This window comes from Aulonocara sp. 'chitande type north' Nkhata Bay, linkage group LG9 (assembly GCF_057382095.1).
Source record: "Aulonocara sp. 'chitande type north' Nkhata Bay isolate Kocher_YH1m ecotype deep benthic linkage group LG9, A_spYH_male_GT1.1, whole genome shotgun sequence".
Taxonomy (NCBI): domain Eukaryota; kingdom Metazoa; phylum Chordata; class Actinopteri; order Cichliformes; family Cichlidae; genus Aulonocara; species Aulonocara sp. 'chitande type north' Nkhata Bay.
In genome coordinates this window covers 27,823,028-27,847,277 of record NC_141352.1, presented here as the reverse complement: position 1 = coordinate 27,847,277, position 24,250 = coordinate 27,823,028, and the positions used below count along the sequence as shown (strand labels likewise).

General features: G+C 41.6%; 1 protein-coding gene across 3 annotated transcripts in view; it reads left to right on the top strand.

Annotated features, from left to right (window-relative positions):
- The window catches only part of drosha (drosha ribonuclease III), a 151,137-nt gene that overhangs the window by 50,536 nt on the left and 76,351 nt on the right, over positions 1-24,250 (top strand). For 2 of the 3 annotated variants that reach the window (XM_086306751.1, XM_086306750.1), the window contains 6 exons: positions 11,918-12,056; positions 12,157-12,217; positions 12,309-12,359; positions 12,502-12,561; positions 17,779-17,878; positions 23,519-23,621. In XM_086306751.1, the coding sequence (XP_086162877.1) occupies positions 11,918-12,056; positions 12,157-12,217; positions 12,309-12,359; positions 12,502-12,561; positions 17,779-17,878; positions 23,519-23,621 (514 nt within the window). The remainder of the gene's footprint in view (positions 1-11,917; positions 12,057-12,156; positions 12,218-12,308; positions 12,360-12,501; positions 12,562-17,778; positions 17,879-23,518; positions 23,622-24,250) is intronic. The other variant, XM_086306752.1, reaches the window with a different exon arrangement.

The following is a 24,250-nucleotide window of genomic DNA, read 5'->3' as shown; positions in this document are numbered from 1 at the left end:
TGTAGAAGCTATCTCGCTGGCATACAGCACCGGAGGTTTTGCGTTGCCCCACGGGGTGGGAGCTCATTCCACCAGGGGGATGGCGACCTCATGGGCTCTTTTTAGAGGGGTGCCTGTGGCTGATATTTGTGCAGCGGCTAATTGGGCGTCGCCGCACACTTTTGTGCGGTTTTATCGGTTGGACGTTACAGCCCCTTCGGTGGCTCATGCTGTCCTTTCTGCTGGGTCTACCACTCACTAAGGATGTGGTGGTCCCGTTCCGGTTCGGTGGCTGCTCTGCGGGGCGTGTATATAGGTCCCATACTTATGTGTTGTACCGAGTGAATCGACTGAAAGGGAACGATTAGTTATGTCTATAACTTCTGTTCCCTGAAGGAGAGGAACGAGGTACAACACAGGGTGGCCCCACTGAGCAGTTGGCTCGGTGAAGAGCGGCTATCGAACTGAGGGATGACGGTGATGGCAGCGGCTATATGTGCGGGCGGGGCCTTGCGCGTGTCATCACACGTCATCTGCCGTAAAGGCGTGAATAAAGGTTTCTTCAGCCAGGACACGCGAGGGCGTGATATCCCATACTTATGTGTTGTACCTCGTTCCTCTCCTTCAGGGAACAGAAGTTATAGACATAACTAATCGTTTTTTAATATTGGAATTGAAAGGGTTGATTGCTGTTATTGGCTAAGGCTTGAGAATAGGTGTAGTCAGCTTGACATCACCTATTTCTTTGTGAAGTACTGTTGTGAAGGTAAAAATTTAGCATTTTTGCTGCTTTTGGAGCCCAATGTGTGATCATTTTAGAAAGTCCCGAGTGCTTACATTTTCAGCTAACTAGCTAGCAGATTTGGTTAGCTCAGTGCAATCAAAGTTATAAAATACATACTAGAATTTCACACTCAAGCTTAGGTTTTCAGTCATCCAAGACATTGTAGTCTTGAGTGCTTTAAAAAAAAGCAACTGGAGACTTCTATCAGGTTGTAAAGATGTTTCACCTCTCATCCAAGACGTCTTCATTTCAAATTGGTGAAAAGGTACGGGTATTTAATCCCTACTGGGGGTTGGCCCATTTGAAGGTAGTCCTGATGGTCGTTGACCCACAATTAATCACGCGAGTCATCGCAGTCAAAAGCCAAGGTGTGACATAAAGGAATGGGTCGTTAACATACCCAAAGTGTGAAACCTCTGTAAGATATTGCCCCAACCCATCGCTGTGAGAGCTATTCAGGTCACATGATTGTGGGTTTCTCATGGTTGAAATGCCCGAAAAAGAATCTCAAGACTGCATAAATATTTTTAGGTTTTTCAGAAACCTTAACAAATCAATTTTTAGGGATATTTTATTTTTATTTTGTTTTAAAGAATTAATTTAAAGAAATGTTTTAGACAGACTATACCAAAGTTTGGCAAACTAAATCTTTACTCAGACAATCCATATATATGTATGTAGGTATATATAACCAACAGGCTAGTAAAATACTAGATTTTCACTCACCAGAACCAAAGTACACACTACTCAAATGCTTTGTGTCAAATAGCAAACCATAAAATTAGTCAAATAACTTTAAAAATGCTTGGAAATGGATCAAAATCACCCACACATGGAAGAGGTCCATTTTAATTACTCAGAGCAGTGGACGAGGCCTAAGAGATATCTTTCAGCTCCATTTGTCAAGACACCTGTCAATCAATGTGACCACGCCCTTAACTCAGTTATCTAGGTCAATGGGTTATTTAAAATACATCCCACTCAGACTTGTTGTGTAAGAAAATATCTGTTTTGTTCTGTTTAAAAAAAAAAAAAAAACTGGCTGTAAACGTGTTTATTTGTGCTGTGAAGCTGGGTACGTTCAGACACCGTGAGTCGATTGCGATTGACTCACTTTGAGGGAAAAACTATAGCCAGTTTGCTTCATTTTTCAGCCGCTTAATCTGAACCAGTACCTAAGGCTATAGTTTTATATTTCTAGTTTGTCTGATTTGACTGATTGATACAACTTGAAGACTACTGCGCCTGCCTGATGTTTACATTCTTCGATTCACTGTGATGGAGAGCACCGCTTGCAGTGCAAAGGTGGTTTGCAATGGATATAGTTTGCATTATGTATTAGTGAAGAGACTGAAAGAACTGTTAACTCTTAAACTTGCCTAATATTGCCCACTCCCCTCTCATAAAGTTGTCTGAGAAAATACAAGGAGCCCAAGTGGATTTCTTACAGTTCTTGCAGTCTCCATGTGGTGTGCCCCGCTGTGGTTCATCAGAACTGCTTGTTGGAAGGCTCGCTCTGGAAACCTCCTTCTCCCACACATGCCCGGGGTTAAATTGGAGAAGGGTTGTATCGAACCATTTCTGTACCTTTCTAACAATCCATCCGATATTCACTCCCACTCCATTCTGTGATTGGCCAGCTGTATGGAGGCGAGGAAGATGCCAGCGTTGGAGTTCTCACTCAGCAGGATGAAAACGGGGGTAACACCAACAACCAGATTGGAATTAATTGAATCAAACGCATTAATTACTTAACAAACAGATTTAAATACAACACCAATTGAAGGCTAAGTCCTCAAAGAGCCGCGGGGTCTGTGGGAGCTTCCAAATCAAAGAAATCAGTAAAACCTAAGCTGTTTCAACATGCGTCTATGTCTTTGTAATCCCTTGCAAAAATAACGAATCAAACATAACTCTGTTCAAGCCTGATCCTACATTTTTAGAAATTAATGAGCTTCTACTTAGTGAGCGAAGTTGTTCAGAGACAAAATCTTTATAGATTAAACCCTCATGGCATGTTGGTAAAAGACTGTATCAGTATTGTGATGCAGTGCAGTTAGTCAAGTCTAATTTACAACGAGCCCAGAATGCTTCAGTCACATTGTTGAGTGGGACAAAAATCACATGACTCTGCATGGCTTTGCGCCTGCATAAGTGATAGATATGCTGCATCCATATTCTCCTTCATGATCCTTAAGGGCTGCGTCTCTTTCTCTCCCACCACAATCGAAGCTTGTACAAAAAGGGGCGGTCCAACTTTCCTTTTTGCCGCCATTGCACCATAACTCCGAAATAACCTTCCTGGCGATCTCAGACATGGGTCAAGTGTGACTGTTTTTAAGTGTTAGTGAAGGCACACCTTTTCCATGAAGCATTCAGCAGCCGCTGATGGGGAAACACTGGATGGAGAATGGTTTGATGTGATTGTGTGTAGGAGGAGGGAAAACTATGAAACGTGTGTTCCTCTCGCTTCTTGATATTTCCATAACAAATGTGCCTATTTTATAATATTCATCTGTGCCTCCTAAAAGATTATTTCCACACAAGAGTTAACCTGTTCTCACCAATATTTCCATAAGAAATGAATGAAAGGCGATTCGCTAAGTATTTCATTATGTGAAGGACGTGATAACGAGCGCGGTTATATTCTCAAAGAACTGAAAGCCAAGCTGTCATCATGTGGCTAAACGGCCATCATTCAGAACAGATCTCCAATATTCTCTTTTGTTCTTCACAAATATCCAAAGCATACAACCAAAGCTGTTGCCTCGTTATGGCTGTCAAATCTTTAAAACGCCACAAACTGGATTATGTATTAAGGATTTCTGATGGACAGAATCTCTTTGCTCAAGCTTTGACTTGTGTCGTGAACATCCATCAACGTAATGGTAACTCTGTTTTATATCCTCAACCCCTTTTTTTTCGCTGTTTTTTTTCTTTAACCTTTAAAGCCTGGTTTTTATCCATGCACTATTTTAAATAAAGCTGTACAGAGTAATTACATCATTGTGTTTGCCAAGCAGGCAGATCGGCCCATCGGTTTTCCCTGCACGCGGGTGCACGAGCAGCACCCTTTCCAGTCAGGTCCTCTGCTCTCAGCTGAGCGATGATGTTTATTTCCGTTTAGCCAAAGGCGGTCGAGCAGCAGCCGAGGCAGCGATCGCTAAATCCGAATCACTCCAATACTTAACGGAGTCATTATCTTGACAGGAACAGTTGCAGACGTCAATCCTGTCCACAGAATCACTGCTGTTGGTTGTTGTTCTTAGCAGTGAGGGATCTGCAGTGTTTACTCGTGTATTTTGTTTCATACTTTTTTTTCTTTAGAGGGCCCAGCACCGTAGTTCAGGCTGTGTAGTAGGCAGTCATTGACTGGTGTTTGACATCACACAATGGGGGAGGTGAGATTGGATGTAGACGTGGTGGGTTGTTTTTACTTATATTTTTATTTTTTTCTCATCAAAGTGTCAATGCGGTGCTGAGAATTGCTGGATTTCTGTTTGTGTCATGTCAAATAACTGACTTTTTTTTTTTTTTTACCCACCTCCCTCAGAATGCTGTTACTTTTAACCAGGGAAGAAAAAAATAACAGATGCTGTTGAATTTGTCGTTTCTGTGTTCAGGGCTACAAAGCTGAAGGCCTCTTGAGCAACTATAAATATTGAAACCTCTCTGTTAACGTTTTACATATATATCTCATTGGAGCTTGAAATTGATTTGAAGTTGGCTGAAAGGAGACAAGCATTTTGAAAAGCAAGCCCAGGGGAAAGAGTAGTTGGAGTCTTTTTATTTTTTCTGGGCTGAGATTAACGTTCTCCTAATGTAAGATTGATAAAGGCTTGACATATCCTACTGAGCCCTATCTTTTCCCTTTTTCTTCCCTCAGCGAGTTTGAGATGTTCAGCTGCGGCAGTCTTTCTAGGCACAGCGGTTTTTGTCCTTTTTTTTCAAACAAAGCTGAATGTCGACTAATGCGTTTCCTTCAGGGTTGCTTTACTTTAAATTCCCACTTTTGGCTCTCTTTACAGGTTTGAAAGTTTTAGTCATTAATTTTCATGCAAACAACTTTCTCTGTGAGAAAGAAGAGGAATCCTTTTTCTCTCTTAGCAGCTCACCTAAGTAGAGCTACCTCCCCTCTTTCTCCTCCATCCAGCATTATTAGGCTGCTTTTCTGGTGTTACAGTTGGTAATTAGTCAATTAGTCAGTCTAAGTCCAGGATGGTAAATGGAAATCAGACTCTGTGGAGATTTTACACCAGGCCTCGGGAGGTTTTGGTCATGTTGTTGATGTCTAAATGCTGTCAGTTTGGCTTTTGCTGCTCACTGTGCGCTGCACTTGCCCTTTGTAAAAGCGTATTTGTGGTATTGCGTTGTTGTCTGCAAAGAATTTATAAATACTAAAGAGAGAGTCTAGAATAAATGGAGTCCTGTGGAGCTCTAGCCCAGAAATGTTGAACCATCTTCCTCAATTTTCATTATGTTTTTTAACAGAAATGGTCCAGATACAGTTCAATGTTTTATTATTTTGAGAACTCTTGATTGCAGTACAATAGTTTTCACAGCAACCCGGGCCACTTTATGGTGTGCACCGTTTGGATTTCATGCATTTGCAGCCATCCAGTAGAGGTGATAGATGGCCAAAACCAGCTGCTTCTTTTCTGGGGAAGACAAATTCCCCTGGATTTTAGCTGTCATAAAGAATCTGCCAAATCAAGCATGTGGAGCTGTGGCGGCACCTTGTGAATAAGGAAGAAACCAAAAGTAGCTTTATTGAAATTGTTCATTTCATGTTGTATAAATGAAATTTAATTTTTTCTTTTTGTGGAAACAACAATTATTTATTTTATTTAGAACTAACTTGATTCATTGTCTTCTAAATAAATGTGAGCCCTTTAGGATACAGTAGGATTTTATCCATATTTCCAATGAACTGGAAACATCATTCTACTTTAGTAGAAGCCTAAAACAGGAATGGCAATTGATCTCATCTATGACTTTGATGTCTGTCTTTTTAAATCTGTGGTTACAAACAAAGTGGAAAAGACACATAAGACAGTAAAAAGCAAAGAAGGACACAAGAAGCACTTACGAATGCCAAAGGGCAGCTTTTGTTAGTGTTTGTACATTGTAGCTCTTGAATACTACTACTACTTTCTTTTGAGCAAGCAGAGTGTATATAAAGAAAATTGAGGTCTTAACAGTAGAAATTTGACAACTTTGGAGAACTTCTTACATGGGCTGTTCCACAACGCAAGCCACACTATTTACCAGCTCAAATATAATGCTCCAAACTGCATACAAATGGTATAGTTCATTAACTTGGGATAACTGAGTTGAGGCCTAGCAGACAGTTGCTGGCTGCATCTGCCAAGGTCGGTCCATCTGGGAGTCAAATTGGCCATTTCCCTAACCTTTAAGTCCTCCTAAAATCCAAATGGATGAGTTAAAAAAAAAAAAACAACAAAAAACAAAACTTGACCTATTTGTGAAGTTTGTGAAACTGACTGGACTTCTTTGAGCTTTGTTCAAGACTTCTCACCTACTTCATAAACCAGGGGTAGGCAACCTTTCTGATGATGAGTGCCATCTAAAATTTCCTCAGAAGTCAATGTGCCATATGATTGCATTAGCAATAAATTTAATAACGCTCTATATGAACAGTTACACACTATATAGAACAACTTTATAGAATTACAGTGGCTTGCAAAAGTATTCGCCCCCCTTGAACTTTTCCACATTTTGTCACATTACAGCCACAAACATGAATCAATGTTATTGGAATTCCACGTGAAAGACCAACACAAAGTGGTGTACACGTGAGACGTGGAACGAAAATCATACATGATTCCAAACATTTTTCACAAATAAATAACTGAAAAGTGGGGTGTGCGTAACTATTCAGCCCCCTGAGTCAATACTTTGTAGAACCACCTTTTGCTGCAGTTACAGCTGCCAGTCTTTTAGGGTCTGTCTCTACCAGCTTTGCACATCTAGAGACTGAAATATTTGCCCACTCTTCTTTGCAAAGCAGCTCCAGCTCAGTCAGATTAGATGGACAGCGTTTGTGAGCAGCAGTTTTCAGATCTTGCCACAGATTCTCGATTGGATTTAGATCTGGACTTTGACTGGGCCATTCTAACACATGGATATGTTTTGTTTTAAACCATTCCATTGTTGCCCTGGCTTTATGTTCAGGGTCATTGTCCTGCTGGAAGGTGAACCTCCGCCCCAGTCTCAAGTCTTTTGCAGACTCCAAGAGGTTTTCTTCCAAGATTGTCCTGTATTTGGCTCCATCCATCTTCCCATCAACTCTGACCAGCTTCCCTGTCCCTGCTGCAGAGAAGCACCCCCAGAGCATGATGCTGCCACCACCATATTTGACAGTGGGGATGGTGTGTTCAGAGTGATGTGCAGTGTTAGTTTTCCGCCACACATAGCGTTTTGCATTTTGGCCAAAAAGTTCCATTTTGGTCTCATCTGACCAGAGCACCTTCTTCCACATGTTTGCTGTGTCCCCCACATGGCTTGTGGCAAACTGCAAACGGGACTTCTTATGGTTTTCTGTTAACAGGCTTTCTTCTTGCCACTCTTCCATAAAGGCCAACTTTGTGCAGTGCACGACTAATAGTTGTCCTATGGACAGATTCCCCCACCTGAGCTGTAGATCTCTGCAGCTCGTCCAGGGTCACCATGGGCCTCTTGGCTGCTCTTCTGATCAGCGCTCTCCTTGTTCGGCCTGTGAGTTTAGGTGGACGGCCTTGTCTTTGTTGTGCCATACTCCTTCCATTTCTGAATGATTGCTTGAACAGTGCTCGGTGGGATGTTCAAGGCTTGGTAAATCTTTTTGTAGTCTAAGCCTGCTTTAAATTTCTCAATAACTTTATCCCTGACCTGTCTGGTGTGTTCTTTGGACTTCATGGTGTTGTTGCTCCCAATATTCTCTTAGACAACCTCTGAGGCCGTCACATAGCAGCTGTATTTGTACTGACATTAGATTACACACAGGTGCACTCTGTTGAGTCATTAGCACTCATCAGGCAGTCTATGGGCAACTGACTGCACTCAGACCAAAGGGGGCCGAATAATTACGCACACCCCACTTTTCAGTTATTTATTTGTAAAAAATGTTTGGAATCATGTATGATTTTCGTTCCACTTCTCACGTGTGCACCACTTTGTGTTGGTCTTTCACGTGTAACTCCAATAAAATTGATTCATGTTTGTGGCTGTAATGTGACAAAATGTGGAAAAGTTCAAGGGGGCCGAATACTTTTGCAAGCCACTGTATATTTGTTCGCAGATGTTAGCAGCTATCAGCTATTTTGAAACAAAAAAGACACTTTTTATTCATAACAAGAACTCCATAACAGCAAATGCAAATGCTATTTATGGTCTCCTCACAACAATGATAAGAAAAATAAACTGGGCCAGTAGGGCATATTTGTTAATACAGGGATACACATGTTAATGTGATCTCTGGTCTCCCACTCAGATACACAGGTCTCCGAGTGTCCAGCATTCAGATGGCTACCTGAGGACACTCATGTGAGAGAAAATCTGCTCACACAGATATGTAGAGCCAAATACTGTCAATAAGGCCTCTGCAATGTTCTGAAGACAGTTAAACTTGTCAGGTAGTGATGTCCAGCAGGTGAAAATGCAGCTCCATGAACACGCACAGCTGTGGATTCCAGCTGCGTTAGTAGTTCTCCAAACTTTGACCCCCATAGTGTCGAGCTTTTCAGTTCTATCAGCTGCATTTCGATGTCCTCTGTGTCCATCCAGTTTAATGCAAACCCAACTGCTCATTAAAGCTTTCTGGTTTGATCATAAAAGAAAACATTGGTCCATAAACCTGAAAGTCCACAAAACGCATTGTGAGTTCTGTCTCAAGTCTACGGATGTATCCGTTTATTTCAGTGGTGCTGATGCTGCGCTGAGCGGACAGCTCCTGAAGTATTTGAAGTGTTGGAATGTGGAAATTTCAACATCGCTTGCATTTTAAAACTGCCAGCTAGCAACGTCCCTCTCACCGGTAGGCTAAGTTATTTTTAGCCAATTACAAGTTGAATCTGGTAGTTTGGGTTGTTAGCTAAGATACCGTCATTAAGAAGTGGCACAACTAATGTGTCTATGTGAGCTAATTTGCACTGTGCACCTCTGGCCCGGCCATTTTTTATTTTTTTATTTTTTTTTAATGCACCTTCTTAGATTAATTCACTGCGTGTCGTGCCATCAGTTAACCCTTCGCATGCCGGCTGTGGCACGCGTGCCCAAGGTTGCCGACCCCTGTCATAAACCATACAGCTGGTATGCCAGACGATATGATTAATAGAGATCCTGTAAAGTTGGACTTTTAACTTGGGAGTCTTTTGGGATTGACTGACTTTTGGAACCAACCTCAAGAGGCCACTAGAGGAACTGCAGCTTTTGGCGGTTCTACACTGACCTGGAGGTCAATTGTTTTTCCCGTATTCCTTTATTCTGCTCCCAAGTGGCAGCTCAGATGTCAATATATATAGTCACTAATGCAAAATAGCAACAAATGCATTAAGAATGCAAATAGCATCACTGGAAAAAAAAGTCTCATGACCTAAGCAGCCCAAACACTCGAGCAATGCATATACCAGGAACTTTGCATTTGACTACAACTGGAATATTTTGTAAAAGTTAGGTAAATTAAACTCCTTGGAAAATTAGTGGCTTTTATTTTAGTGTTTGGCGCTGTGAAAAAGAGTCATGAAAAATATTTGATGTTCTGTTTGTGCGTGTTTTTTTTTTTTTTTAATAGATTTTAACTTTCTTAAACAATCAAGTTGGAATGAAATGAGAAGAAACGTGCAATTTGCTCAGATTCATTTGAAAGCCGCCCAAGTATTCTGATCCAAAACTACTTTGCAGAATTGCTGTTTTTTTCTGTCTCACTTTGGTGACGAGCCAAAAGGTGACCTCACACTCGTTGTCTTGGTAATGTTACTGTGATCCATTTGCTGTATTTGGCAAATGGCCTTAGCTTTATTCACCATTTTGCCATCTGGGACACTGAATCAAAGACGCTTTCAGATGGAGTTGTTTGGAGCTCATGGTTTCCTCCATTTTGTTAAAGGACAGGATAATAGCCTGCAGCGGAGGATGAGGATTAAGTGAATGGCTCTGACCTGTTGCATCAACCATTATAATCACAATACCGAATAAAAGCATTGGTCCAACTATGGAGTTCTTTTGCGTTGCAGTGTTTGAGTCTTTTAGAGTATATTGCCTTAATTCTTACAGTTCTTATCTTCTATTTTTTTAACAATAGTTGATAAGCTATCTGTCAAAATATTTAATTAAAATCCAAATCCCTCCAACCTCATTGATTCTATTAGCAATAAGTGGATGTTTGCCACTGGATGCAGATGAATACTGTAATCGGTGCACACTCACAACTCAAGTATGGTGCGCCTCTTGGGTAGTTCTTATTTTAGGTCTTTAATTGGCTGAAGAGGCCAATTCTGGAACCGTTAATGTTCTCGCAGTGTGGGCATTGATGTGAGGTGCTCGAATACGGGACTCTCTCCTTTCTTTGCTGGTGCTTGCCTCTGGCAGCTTGTCTGAGATCCTCTTCATGGAGTGTGGCTCCCTCATTTAAACTGTTTTTCCATGCGATTGCGTATTGAGCGCGGTCTTCCTAGTTAGAGCTGTTTATTTGGAAGTTTGATCTTGATTTTGGCCTTGATTTGTTTTTATGACCTGCTGGTGTCTGCTGGCCGGGATCTAATTTTAAGCAGAAAAAAGAAACAACGCCTCGTTCTCTATTATTTGATTGATTAAAACTATATGTACTTGAATGATTACTGCATATAAGTTGTAGCCACACAAGGGCTTGTGTTTAAACAGCCAGCATGGGTCTGTGCTTCAACGCTTTCCACTGTAGCGTTTGGCCTTTTAGAAATTACTACCTTAGTCGGCAGTAATGCAGACTCCATCTCATATATATAGGTGACCTTCCTGGTTGCAAAGAAAGCTGTTTTTACTCATGCACTGCAGCCTAAACTGTTCCAGACCAAACAGGACTCAAAAGATCAGACATTAAATGGCCTTTAACGAGCAGCTCCCCCGTGTGATGCCTGATAGCGTGCATGTGAGGATTGCTTAGGTAACAGTCTGGTGACATATCACAGCCAGTGAATGGACATCACATGTTCTGTCTGTCTGCTCTATACAGTCAGAACCACTGCTTACATCAAACAAATATGTTTCAAATTGCTTCTACCGTACTTAGACTTGCTATTTTAACACAGACAGCTGTAGACCTCAGGTCAGCAGTCATTCCTGTTATTCTCCTTTGAAGTCTGTCTGATGGGCGCAGCGTAGTTGGTGTATTGTAATGCAAAGTCTCTGTGGACGAGTCTGCCAGTCACAAAAAAACGGCAGAGCCTCACGCTTGCTGTCTGATGATGAAATTTATGTCACTTGGACCCTAGCAGACTCAGAGACGAGGGAATTGTAAAGCGGCTATTATATTCTAGTTGTGGACACAGACAGCTGGAGACACCACGGATGAGTAGTCAGTCACTTTACTCTTTGTTTAAGTCTTTGATAAGTCCGACTAAAAGGTGCCTGCGTAGGTCCTGCGTTGTAGGCTGGCACCTCTGCAGATAAATCTGTGCGATCATTAAAAAGCAGCCGGCTTGTCGATGCCCGCTCAGAGCCTTGCGATCGTTGTCTGGTGACGAAATTCACGTGACTTGCACCCAAGCACACTCACAGATGCCAAACTGTAACATGCTTCTAAGAGCATTCACGCAATCGGGTACAACTTCATGAAGTACTGCATGGATTCCTTGTGACGGTCAAAATGCAGAGTGTGGAAATTTTAGCTCTGAAATGGAGAGACTGCTCAACACTTGTCTTTGTATTAAACAATGATCATCACCCTGTGAGACCATTGAAATGGTCACAAGGAACTAATAATATGCATAATTGTCCAAATTCAGACGCACTACAGGTATTTTTTATCCAAAACGGAGGACCTCCTGACACAAACTACGTAGAAGTATTTCAGATAACATCCCAGTCAGATTTTCAAAGTGTGACAGCAACTTCCTGTGGGTATACAAAGTGTTCAAAATATCCCCGTTTGTTAATCGACGAACGTTTCCTCTCTTTCAGCTGGCCTTAACTCACCCCAGCCATCACCTCAACTTTGGCATGAATCCCGACCACGCCCGCAACTCGCTGTCCAACTGCGGCATCCGCCAGCCCAAATATGGCGACAGGAAGGTCCACCACATGTACATGAGGAAAAAAGGTCTTTATTTCAATGTTTTCCTACTCTAAAAATGACCAGTCGTTTTTATCAGGCAACTCTAACCCTACCATCCCGGGGATTTTTTAATTTTTTTTCGCAGGAATCAACACATTGATTAACATCATGTCTCGTCTGGGACAGGATGACCCCTCCCCTTCCAGGTAGGCTGCCTGCGGGCACATATCTGTTCATGCTATCACTGACCACAGGAGCAATCAAAGGGACGATTCTTGTGATTAATATACCCGGCAGGCCTGCTGACAAGAAAATTAACTTTAACTGTGAAAGCAAGGGATTTAGCAGGTGAGCAGGTGTGTGTGTGTGTGCGTGTGTGTGTGTGTGTGTGAGAGAGTGTGCGTGCATGTGTGAGAAGCCCATCTCTCCTGCTACCTCTTCTAATGTCCTAACATCTCCGCCTTTCCTTTCGTCTCCTCCCCATCTCTAGGATCAATCACAACGAGAGACTGGAGTTCCTCGGTGATGCTGTTGTCGAGTTCCTCACCAGGTGAGAAAGCGCCTGCGAGCCTCTGATAGACACCTGCGCTAATTGAAGCCGACGAGAACACTATCGGCCTTTGTCTTTTTTTTCCTTTCTCACCTTCTCACTCCATTTCTCCCTCTTTCTCGTTGTCTACATCTATCCTCGTCTGTCACAGCCACGCTCTTCTCCATACTTTCAACTCATTCAAGACAGTGATTTACTGGTAATTGGAACTGGGATGTAAACCCCACCCCTCCCACCACCTCCTCCTCCACGTTACCTCTCACGCCGCCCTCAACCTATTTTAATAGGCTGAAATTCTCCATGACAACTTGCAATTAGCTGTCTGGAATTGCTGTCTGGAATGCTGACTGTGTTATTGACTGCCAGGTGAGTGCGGGCGCTGCTGTCCGGCACTTACCTAAGCACAGCACACACTGCTCATTATATATATATATATATATATATATATATATATATATATATATAGCTACTACTAATCTCATACATTACTTAGCGAGATAGCCCACCTACCTCCTCAGTGTTCCACCACTTCCTCCTCCTCTGAGAGGAAACGTGAGAAAAGTGCAGAGATTATCAGTAGCTATAGTTTTTAGACACTGGCACTATTTTTGTGTGTGTTTTGGCAATTTGCCTCTCCACACCGCCACAGTGTTTGAAATCAAACAATCAAGATGTGATTGAAGTGCAGACTTTAAGCTTTGATTCAAGGGGTTCATTAACAGTTTAGGAAGTACACCCATTTTTATATATAGTTCTCTGCTTTCAGAGGCTCAGAAGTTATTGGACATAATTGAAAAACATCTCTTTATTATTTCACGACAGATTAAACAGATAAAAGTTCTCGGGTTGATTCCAGGTGTGGTCCAAACGGACGTCAGAGCGAGGGAGGGAGGACATCGTTATGGTGGGTGGGCGGGCTGTTGGAGAGGTAATAAAAACTTGAGGAGCGACCAAATCAACAATGCGGTCTGAAATGTGGAATGAAACACAAGGAGGCAGGTGTATTCGTGTCAAGGTCTACAATCAAGAGATGCCTCCATGCATAGAAATAGAAAGGGTTTACAGCATGGCATGAACCACTGGCTACCCTCAAGAAACTGTTCTGAAAAAAGCTGTTTGGACAGAGGAGACTAAAATTAACTTGTACCGGTGTGAGGAGGATAATCCGAGGCCGATCACAGTTTTATGGCATGGGCATGTGGTGCGAGTGGAACTAGTGCTAGTGGGATAAATGATGACCCAGAGTGTACTTATCCTTATATTAATGATAGTATAAATTATGTCAACTTGCCTAATTACTATTGAATCTCTGAAAATTGGGAACTATGTATAAAAAAAGGCTATACCGTATTTTTCGGACCATAAGGCGCAAAACAGTCAGATAAGTCAAACTTTACTCAACTCATTCTTCTTGCTTCCTCCACTTCCGTACCATTTATTCATTAATGTTGAATTCTCTCGCAGCTGCTCTATTCCCATGTTGTTGCAGTATATTAATGACTAACCTCGTATTGTGGATGGATTATCTCAGTTGTGCTCCTGACTGAAGTCCATAACCATCAGGAACCCTCATGCTAACTTTTGAGTGTAAAAAAGTTAGCGTTCATCCTGCAGCTTCACTGTTTATGTTATGCTAACATAGCTGTGTCACTAGCGATCACGTAGCACATCATTATATACCAGCTAGTCCAACTTCAGTAACCCTACAAAAGCCACTGCTGTTTAGTTTCTTGTCTTCATTTATGTTGGAAGTGATGGCAGAGCTGTACGTTTTATTTTTTTCAGAAGTCTCTCAGTCAGAACATGCTATATCATGTTTAGGTAACTAGCGAAACTGGCGAGCTAACTTCCTGCTAACTTCTAACTCTGTTAAGTTTAATAAATTCTGTTTTAAAGGATGCCTGGATGTTAAACTTAATTTTTACTCCTGGTAAAGGAGCAACGCTGATCATTTTATTAAGGATGAAAGAATTTAGACAGTTTTTAACTCTTCAGTGATGCTGCAGTGTTCGTTTGACTTTGGGACATGAAGAGGATGAAATTTGGGACCCCGATTACTCGGTGAGGCTCCTGACTACAGCAGCCCTAATGCTCCGACAATCCATCAGGTGGTGCGGCTTCGTAGTTTGCCTTATAGTGCAGAAAATACACTAATTAATAAACAGTTAATGAGGTACTTTTGTAAAAACCCTTGAATGACAGGCCGAAAGTCTTCACTTCAATCACATTTCAATCATTTGACTTGAAATCCATCGCGGTGAAGTCCGTTAGTGTGCCACTAACTGTACTTTCCCACTGTTCCACCACATCCTCCTCCCCCGTCTCCGAGCATAAATGCTGTAACATATAAGAAAAGGGCTTTTCTCTTTCCGCGAGGTGTACCCTTCACACGCATACATGCACATAGAAAAGGGAGAATAGATTTTTATCAGATTTCCATTTGCCCACCAGCATAACTTCTCCTACCAGAATTTCATTTGTAAGCCTCAATGCTAACACTTCCATAACATCCAGGAACAGGATTAAACCTTAATAGGAGCTGACACTGGGTTACAAAGGATACCGCTTCAGCTCCTTATGCACCAGGAACTGTGTTACAAAGAAGGTGGTTAGCCTCTGTTTCTCTTGGTATCTCCGGGCATGTTTTGCCACTTTCTCTCCTTCTCACCCCCCTCCTCTTCTTTTGCCTTCTTCTTTGATTGTTAGCGTCTGACGAGACATGCTTGGCCTATGCTCTGGCCCTCTGAATTATTTATCAGCCTCTTGTCCAGTTAAATGGCTACAGCAGATCCGGCCAACTGCCTCGTGCACCTCCAGCATGCACTGCCCTTGGAGGCTATCTGCGTCTCTGCTGTTCAGCCAACAGAATATTTTGCACATTTGAATAGCTCCAAACGCTGGGTGGGAGTTAGTGTTGAGTAGAGGGGAGCAGCGAGATTATTTTTTTACAAGGGTCAGCAGCTGATGTAAAGAAAATAAGGCCACGTGCAATATTTGTAAGTAAATATTTCATCAGAAGGACTTTTTTAAGTCCAGGTGTTTAAATGAGTAAAAATTATTAAAGATAAATGCTTGTGAAGTCATGTTTGTAGTTGTGTTAAGAAACACCGAGGCACGGCTGGGCGCATTGATTTGGTTTCTTTATTTTTGGGCCAGAAAGTACAGCAGCACACGTAAAGAAAAGCACACGAGGAACAGACTGCAGATGAGCTTCACAGTTGGTGTCTGGAAAGTGCCACAGTTGGTGGAGGCTATTAATAAGCAGAGATATAAATACAGCGTGTTTTCCTACCTGAAAATTGCTGTGGAGTCCACTCAGTCGGGTTGTGTGACTGACACTTTGGCTAGCAAACCAAGAGTCTCTGGTCTCATTATTTTCCATTACACTAAGTGGGTTTTATTAATTCTAAGTGTTTTGTTTCCACACTAAGATCACAATACCCTGACAAATGGACCTCTCGTGAATTTGGAAAAACAGAACGCCACCTGCTTTCCTCTCTTTGCATTGATTAGAAATGACTGAATTAAATTGCCTGTTTTAATTCAAATGAAATCAAATGACACGCCGCAGTTAGGGAGACGCCGGACCGTAATGAAAATGGAACCTGCTAGCGCGGAACCCAGCTGTGGAACCACTCAAGCGTCCGCCGCCATTTTCTGGGTTCCAGCGCAGACCTGGAAAGGCTGGATATGTCGGGAAAATTAATTAGTCGGTCTTGAAGAGTTTTGAAAATGCAGGATGAGGCAGCGTGAAATGGCATTAAACTTTTTGGACAGACCAGGGCTGTCAAACTCTCTTTAGTTCATGGGCCAAGAACAGCCCAATTTGATCTCAAGTCCTATATAACAAGCTAAAAAAAATCCACTACTTTAGTCTGAAAAAGTACATCCAGAAAATGTCACATTTATCAAATCCTTCATTTACAAAATAATGGATGAACTTCCTGAGATATTTTATGGGGGGGAAAAAGGCAATTCAGTCAGCCTGCTGTCATCAGTCAAAGAAATGTGTTGGCACAGCTCCTTCACTTAACCGCTTCACTTCGGGGTGGTGTGTCAAGCCATGCATATTTCTTTGTCAGTAACAAATATGCAAAACTCGTGATGATTCAGACATTTGGCTCAGAAAAGAATCGGCAAGAAAGAAAGGGAAGAAAATCCAAAAACGTGACATTTAAAGGGAATTAGACATACCAGACTATACCAGTTTGGCCAGTTGAAAATATAGGTTGTTGTATTTTGTCATTATGTCATTGTTTATTCCGCTTTTCCTCACCAAACCTTCTTTCTAATGTAGACCTAATGAAATAACTGACAAACACTAGCCACTACCAGCTGTAAATGTCATGTCATTCGCCAACAGGCAGTTATTTCTGTGTCCACCCTTCTATGTACCGATTCTCGTCCATGTTCATAAATGAAAATTTTCCACTTTGAGACAGGAGGGGTTGATGGTGGAGTCATTTCACTGCTCACACCAGTTTGAGTCATACGCAGATTTTCACACATCATTTGTATCATTTTTAAATATTCATTCAACATATGGCGCTCGGTTGAGCTCGGGCATTAACAATGACTTGGTGAGGTTTAGGCGTTAGAAACCTCTGAGTTAGGTTCAGGAAAAGATCACAGTTTAGTCTTTTAAAGCTTTTTCTTTTCTTTATCGTTATAAATAAAAGAAATAAAAAATAATTCCTACCTAAGCATATCACAAATATTACAAACTTGTGCTCTCGCTGACACAGAAAAAATTGGCAATTGTTGTCAGTGGGGAAAAATAGATTGCTCTTTTGTGACTATTTCACATTTTGCTATGAGACTGGACTGAATAATAGAGCCAGCGAACACCCGTACTTGGCCCATGTAACAGTGAATCCTTAAAAGACACCACGTTAACACGGTTTTCTGGTATTTTTAGCAACTCGCAACTCAAGCTAGAGTCCAAAACGATGCCCAGTTTTCACATTTGCAAAGCCATCTTTGGTGGGCTGCTTTTGGCGTGTAGATTGTATGTTTGTCATCCTTATTTTGGACAGTTATTGGCTTATTTTTCTTCATCACTGATTCTCGTGTCTGTTGGGCTGAGCAATAACTTTTATTCGATTATACTTGGTCATATTTTTCTATCCTTTAACATGTTCGGATGAGAAATTCTGATTTGAAAAATCATAAAAAGGCTAACTTGAACTATTTTGTGTTTGATTTCTCTTTCCACAGTGTTCACCTGTACTACCTTTTTCCCAGTTTAGAGGAGGGTGGCCTGGCCACCTACAGAACGGCCATCGTACAGAACCAGCATTTGGCCATGCTAGCCAAGGTAAACCTCCCCCACCTCCTCCAACTCATTACCTTCCTCTGCAGGTCAAAGTGGTGTAAGGTGTCAGATCTGGCAGGAGAACATGTTGGAGACAGTCTTATTGTTTTCTGTCTTGCTGTTATGACTTTGCTCCTTTCTAAGCAGGCACTGGGGAAAAGAGTAATTTTGTCTCGATGCCATTACTACCCCATTTTTGCCCCCTCAGGTTTGTAATTGGAGTTAAAAGGTTGTTGTTTTGGAGGACTAGACGAGTGCGGCTGGGGTCCCTATGGGCCCCTAGAGGTCTCCCTGAAACACTCTCCAGTTCCTGTTATCGTTAGGCCCCCTTGCTTCCCTCCTTCGCTCTCTTGCTGGCAGCGTCGTAGAGCCAAGCTGTACTCACTGGCACGTTTGTAAAGAACACAACAATAATCGTCCCGTGATGTGGAGAAAGCAATTAAAAACTTCAATCTTTCATGTTGCTCCCTGCTGAATACAAAGATGCAGCCGCCCGAATCTGCATTAGTGCTGTGTAGCAGTTTGGCTTGTTTCAATTTGCCGCTCGCGGTAAAGTGAGTGTGATACAGTGTTCAACGTTGCCAAGTTGTTTACCAGGCTCCTCTAAAGCCGTCTGCTCAAGAACACTCGCAATTATCTTTCAAAAAATATCTTGAGCGAGCAACGCACAATCCGCCACTTCAATTGGAAGGCTTAAAAGTCAGAGCGGGTTCCCTCTGAGTTGGAGTATTTATGAATTGTGATTTAATTTGTGTGTGCAATCACCGGGGGTGGGATACCACCAACAGTTATCAGCCGTAATTAAATAGCACCCTGACTGTTTTTTGTTGTCTGTAGTGCGCTGCCAGAAGAGTCAAGTTGGGCTACTTTCGACTTGGTTCATAGAAATGGTTTGCAGAAAGTTTGCCTGACCCACAGTCTCACACATCACAGCACTGAATTGCAACCTATGCAGATTATTATCTGCGATGTGCTTTGTTGTTAGACCGAAAAACTCTGTTTGATGTTTATTAGTACACATTTGAAATTTTACAACTTTACGGGCCTGCATCAGTGATGTAAGCATGGATCGCTTTAATCAACCAAACCCTTTTTAACAGATTTTAACAGTAACTGCATTTAGTTAGAAATTACTGCATGCAGTCACCTGTTAGTGAAGTTCTGAGTTTTTGCTTATTTTTTACTACCAACCAAAAGAAAACAGATGTGAACATTTAATTAACCCTCTGGGTTCTATCCTGGCCATTTGTGGCTACTTCATTTTTGTTCTGTTAATGCAAATGGAATGAAACTTCACAAAGGTGTGTATTTTTGTCAGATTTTTTCATTTTCAACATCAGCGCCTTAATAATATCAATAATATTCACTATACACCAAATTGTTCCTCTTGACTCTATCGTGGCCATTTTTGGCCAATTGAAACCCATTATAACCACCTTTGTTGATTCCTTGTTACTGACAGTACTATATCATGCGATTTAGGTAAAATTGCTTTCATTCTAAAGTCAACACATGAAAGTTATAGTTTTTAGTGTTTTTTATCAAATTACATCATTTACCCATTTTTGGCCAAGCAAGCGATTTCATGTAATATTCTGAGTTTCTAGTAGCGGCTTTCGATGGCCTACCACACTCCAATGGACCAAAATAATGAAACAATTTTGACATAGGTTTGATCTTAAGGATCTAATAGTGTATGTTTGTGCATGACATTGCAGCACAAACATGTATTTGCAAGATAGACTGGAATAAATAATGACGCATCAAACATTATATAGGCTGCAGTGCATTTCTGTGGATGCAGGCTATTGAGCTTTGAGGTTCCCAGTCAAACTTCGCTTTGAAGCACATGTTAAAAGCACTTTTACTCTTGTATTTTTCATAAAAAGATACCATACCAAAAATATAAACTCTAGAAACAAAAACAAAAAAAAAACCCAATCACAGGACATTTTGCAGAGTTCAAACCTGCAGCTGCAGCTGGAGCTCAAACAACAACAAACACTGTTTGTAAACGTGTCCTGGAGTTTATGCAGGTGCAGACAGAGCTACTGCTGTAAGTAAGCCTAACAGCTTCCAGATCATTTATTCTGGCTATATGGCAAGAAGGTCATCACTGCTTCAAGCACTGTCTGTATGATCTGGTCAGAGAGCAAGGACGGCAGCAGTCATCTGTCCTTGAAGAAAAGACATCTGCCCAAGATGAAGAAACCTCCTCTCCAGAAGATGAGGGGACAATCTCCAAAGAGGCTGACTGCATCACCACTGATGATGAGTACTAGCCAGTGCCTGAATCCTCTTCTTTGGGGGAGGATTGGGGTTGGGGGGCATGGAGGTGGAGGCCGAGCAGCTGATGGAAAAGAACATAGGAGCATTTTCTGAGACCGAGGAGCCGGTGACTGAGTGGATCCCTCATGAAAGGAAAACCATGTGGGTCCCACCACTGAAGAGAGACTGCTCTACAATCCAGTACCCACTGGTGTCAAACCAGGGCTCACCCTGTATGCAGTTTCCTGCATTAGCAGCCTGAGATCTACTTTTGACTTTGTTATAACAAAGGAGATCTTTTAGCTGCTGTGCACCCTTACAAACCTGCACGGGAGGCAAAGGTGTGAGGATTGGAGGATTGTAGATGAAGTGGAGATAAAGCCTACACCAGAATAAAGCAATACATAGCATGTTGGATGACAACACTGGAAGTTATCAGGAAGTAAAAAAAGGCATGGGGTTCAGACTCCAACTGACGGAGGAGCTCTGAGGACAACGTCTTTCCTTCGGGCACCTTGGCAGAGGTGATGATGATGCCTTTGTCCCGCCAGAAACAACTTCACTGAAGTGGGGGAGTCCTCTACAATCTACAAATGAAGAGTGATCCTGGGAGAGCTGGGACACATGCTGGTGACCTCAACAACTGCAAGACACCCTTCTCCTTAATTCTCAGCCACTTCTGCCATTGATCTCAAGATACAGTACTCTGAACCCACACCCCACCAACAAAATGAGATACAGGTGCAAAAGGAGCACCTCCAGGATTGGAACAGCAGCCCCTCGCACCAGGTGTAGAAAGTGTGCTTACAAAAACCACTCTACTGTGGTTAGCACATCTTGCTGCTAATGAGGATGCACACAGAAGCACACACTGGAATATACATTTTGATCATTTCATTGGTCATTTCAGTGGTTATTTGGTCATTAAATGGCCTTTCTGGCCACTAACATACCATGTGTGAGTTTTGTTTTTGACCATTCACCCCCCCCCCCCCCCCCCCCCCCCCCCCCCAATTGAACAGCACTGAACAGCAAGTCATTGAACAAATAAGTGGGAATTTTTCTTAATATATATGAATTTTATAGCATTTTGTAAACGTAAACAGGGGGTGGCCATTTTTGGCCACGAATAAGCTGAGAGGGAGTTTTTATGTTTTTGCTCTCCCTGCACAAATATAACAATGCATTATAATCAATGTTGATGTGAATCAATTACATGCCCCAGACTCTACTATTAATAATACAAGAAATTTCAGTAGCAATGCAATTATATAAAATTGCGAGATTTGATGTTGTCTTCCAGCTAGTGCAGTGGACAAGCAAGCAAGAAATTTATTTATATAGCGCTTTCAGATCAGCCACGAGCTGAACACAAAGTGCTGTACACTTGACATGCCAAACATGATACATTGAGCATGTTAAAAAAATGAGAAAAATAGTAATAATAATATAAGATAAGTAATATATATATATATATATATATATATATATATATATATATATATATATATATATATATATATATATATAAAAACATTTAAAACAATAAAATCAGCACATTAGATTAAAACAATAAAATCAGGGTCAGACTGTGTCATAAGCCAAAGAGTAAAAATGAGTTTTAAGACGTGTTTTAAAAGTGGACAAACAAACTGGTGTTTAAAGGGTTAAAAATTTTAAAAGTAATAACTATTTTATATTTATGAAAAGAATTGAAGTTAGTTAAAAGTTTTATGCAGAAAAAATGGCAAAAAAACATAAAAATAATAAAAATTACATAGACCTAATCTTTTGGTGGCCACTTTTGGCCACGAACAAGTTGAAAGGGGTAGTGATTTTGAACAAGCCCAGAGGGTTAAGAAAACACAACAGAAGTGCGGATATCATCAGGTCAATGCTAGCAAACTTTGTTATCAAGCTGCAAACAGACTGTCCCGGGTTTGTCACATACACGGAGATATCTGCTAATTAGTACCAGGGGAAATACCGATAAATTGCCAACTAAAATTGGAGCACAGAATTCCTGGAAGATAATTAACAGCACTTCAACCATCGCTCTCTCTTTGATAACCGCTTTAAAGGCCATTAATACCAAACAGTGATCCAGTGGCTCAGACCAGTGACTTAAATTAACTAAGGTTAAGCCTTACCTGTGGTAGCATCTGCATGTCAAGGAAAGTGACCACTGCTGTAATTTTAAACTTTTATAACTCATCCAAATGGATGAGCCAACCAGAGACCAGAAAACATATCACTTTGTTTTTGCACTTTATACATTGAGCTTATTTAGACTTCTGCAGTGACTCAGAAACGCCTCTTAACATTACCCCTCACCCTTCCACGCCATTCGAATTGTTGCGGGCTACATTAACTCAACGTGTATTTACATTTCTCGGCAGGTGCACGTCAGGTTCCACTGTAGGGTTTTAAAGGAGTGTTTGGTTACACCGTACAACATCGATGTCTCACTGAAGCATAATTCAGGCATTACAGTGATCTGTGAACTGGATGGATCAGGAGCCAGTTGAGCAACTATTTAATTTATGTTCTGTTATCTTTTATTTATTTATTTTTTAACTGCTCTTATAAATACATACAAGTTTGGTCTCATAACTAAGAAATCTGACCTCAAACTTGTTACATGAAACTACTTGTTGCTGTTTCTTGTTGCTTATTGGGGTAAAAAGCACAACTTCAGCTCACGTTTGGAGCCTCCAAAGGCCGTTGGAGAAACTGCAGCTTTTGGCTTTTCCTCATTAGCGACTTGACTGTATTTACCTTGCGTGCACTAATATCCTATTAAAAATTAGGACATGGACATATGTTCCAGGGAGAGTTTTATAAATCCCAGTGACTTGTTTAAAGTCAGTACGATGATTCTGAGCATCAATTCTTTATGTGAATGGAAGCTGCTGCTCAAAGGCCATTTCTCTGTGGTACAATTTTGCTGTACTGATGTATGCTTTTGTAAAGAAAGTAGCGCCTACTAAAAGAACTACTTTTCAGAGTGAATGAAGGTCACCACAGTGCGATTTCACGTTTTATCTTGGGATTATCTAGCGTGCGTGTGAGCGTGCGTCTGCCTGTATGCACACGTGTGAACATTCTCCTCCTGTGCCGGCTTAGTGCTTCATGCCACAGCTGGACAGCACATGAGCACATCTGTCAGTGCCATGAAGTAGAACCTTTTCCAGCAAGGGCATGCAATCTTTTTCATTTCCCCTGAGTTTTTGGACTCTTACATAAAAGCCTGTGAAAGTGCGGAATGCAAAAAAAAAAGAAAAAAAGAAATGAAACAGGTCATCATTTTTTACGTGGTTATTAGTGAGGTGCTGTTGACAGCGAGCTAACGTGAATGCATTTGTTCATTTGCAGAAACTGGAGCTGGATCGCTTCATGCTCTACGCTCACGGACCGGATCTGTGCAGGGAGTCGGACTTGCGGCACGCCATGGCCAACTGCTTTGAGGCTCTGATGGGTGAGATTCCCCTGAGATCAAGAGAGAAGGGGGGATGATGGTCGGGCAGGAGAACAAAACAGAGGAATGCATTTCGAGTCAACTAAATATGTAAATCTATTCCTAAAAGGGTAGATTTCCATATACGGAAAACAAATACTTTCTCTCCGCCTGTGTAAACACAACACACGCATTAGTAGGGGGATTTAATAGTCGAGTTTTAGTGGACTTTGCATCAGTGCATACTGAAAACACTTTAATGCATAAATGTACTTAATTCAAATGCTTTGAATGAAACTGAACCTTTTCATAATAATGTATTTCCTCTTTTGTTTTTTGTGCGTGTTAAACGGTATAAATAGCTGCAGTGGATCTCCCATTAGGCTCTGGAAACATTACGCAGCTTTTATTGATCTCTGGAGATGCGGTTTGACCTCTGGCTGGACATGCTATCCCCAGAGAGCTGCTCTCCTTTGCCCGCACCAAACACATACACAAGCTCGCCATTCGTCTCTCCAGCTGCTCCGTTTATAGGGTTTGTGCAGTGATTAGGACCCTGTGCTGGAAACCACACACATATAATAAAAAATCTCTTGGTGGGGACCCGTCTCCCTCTCTCTCTCTTCATCCTACCCCATGGGCAGCGCTAA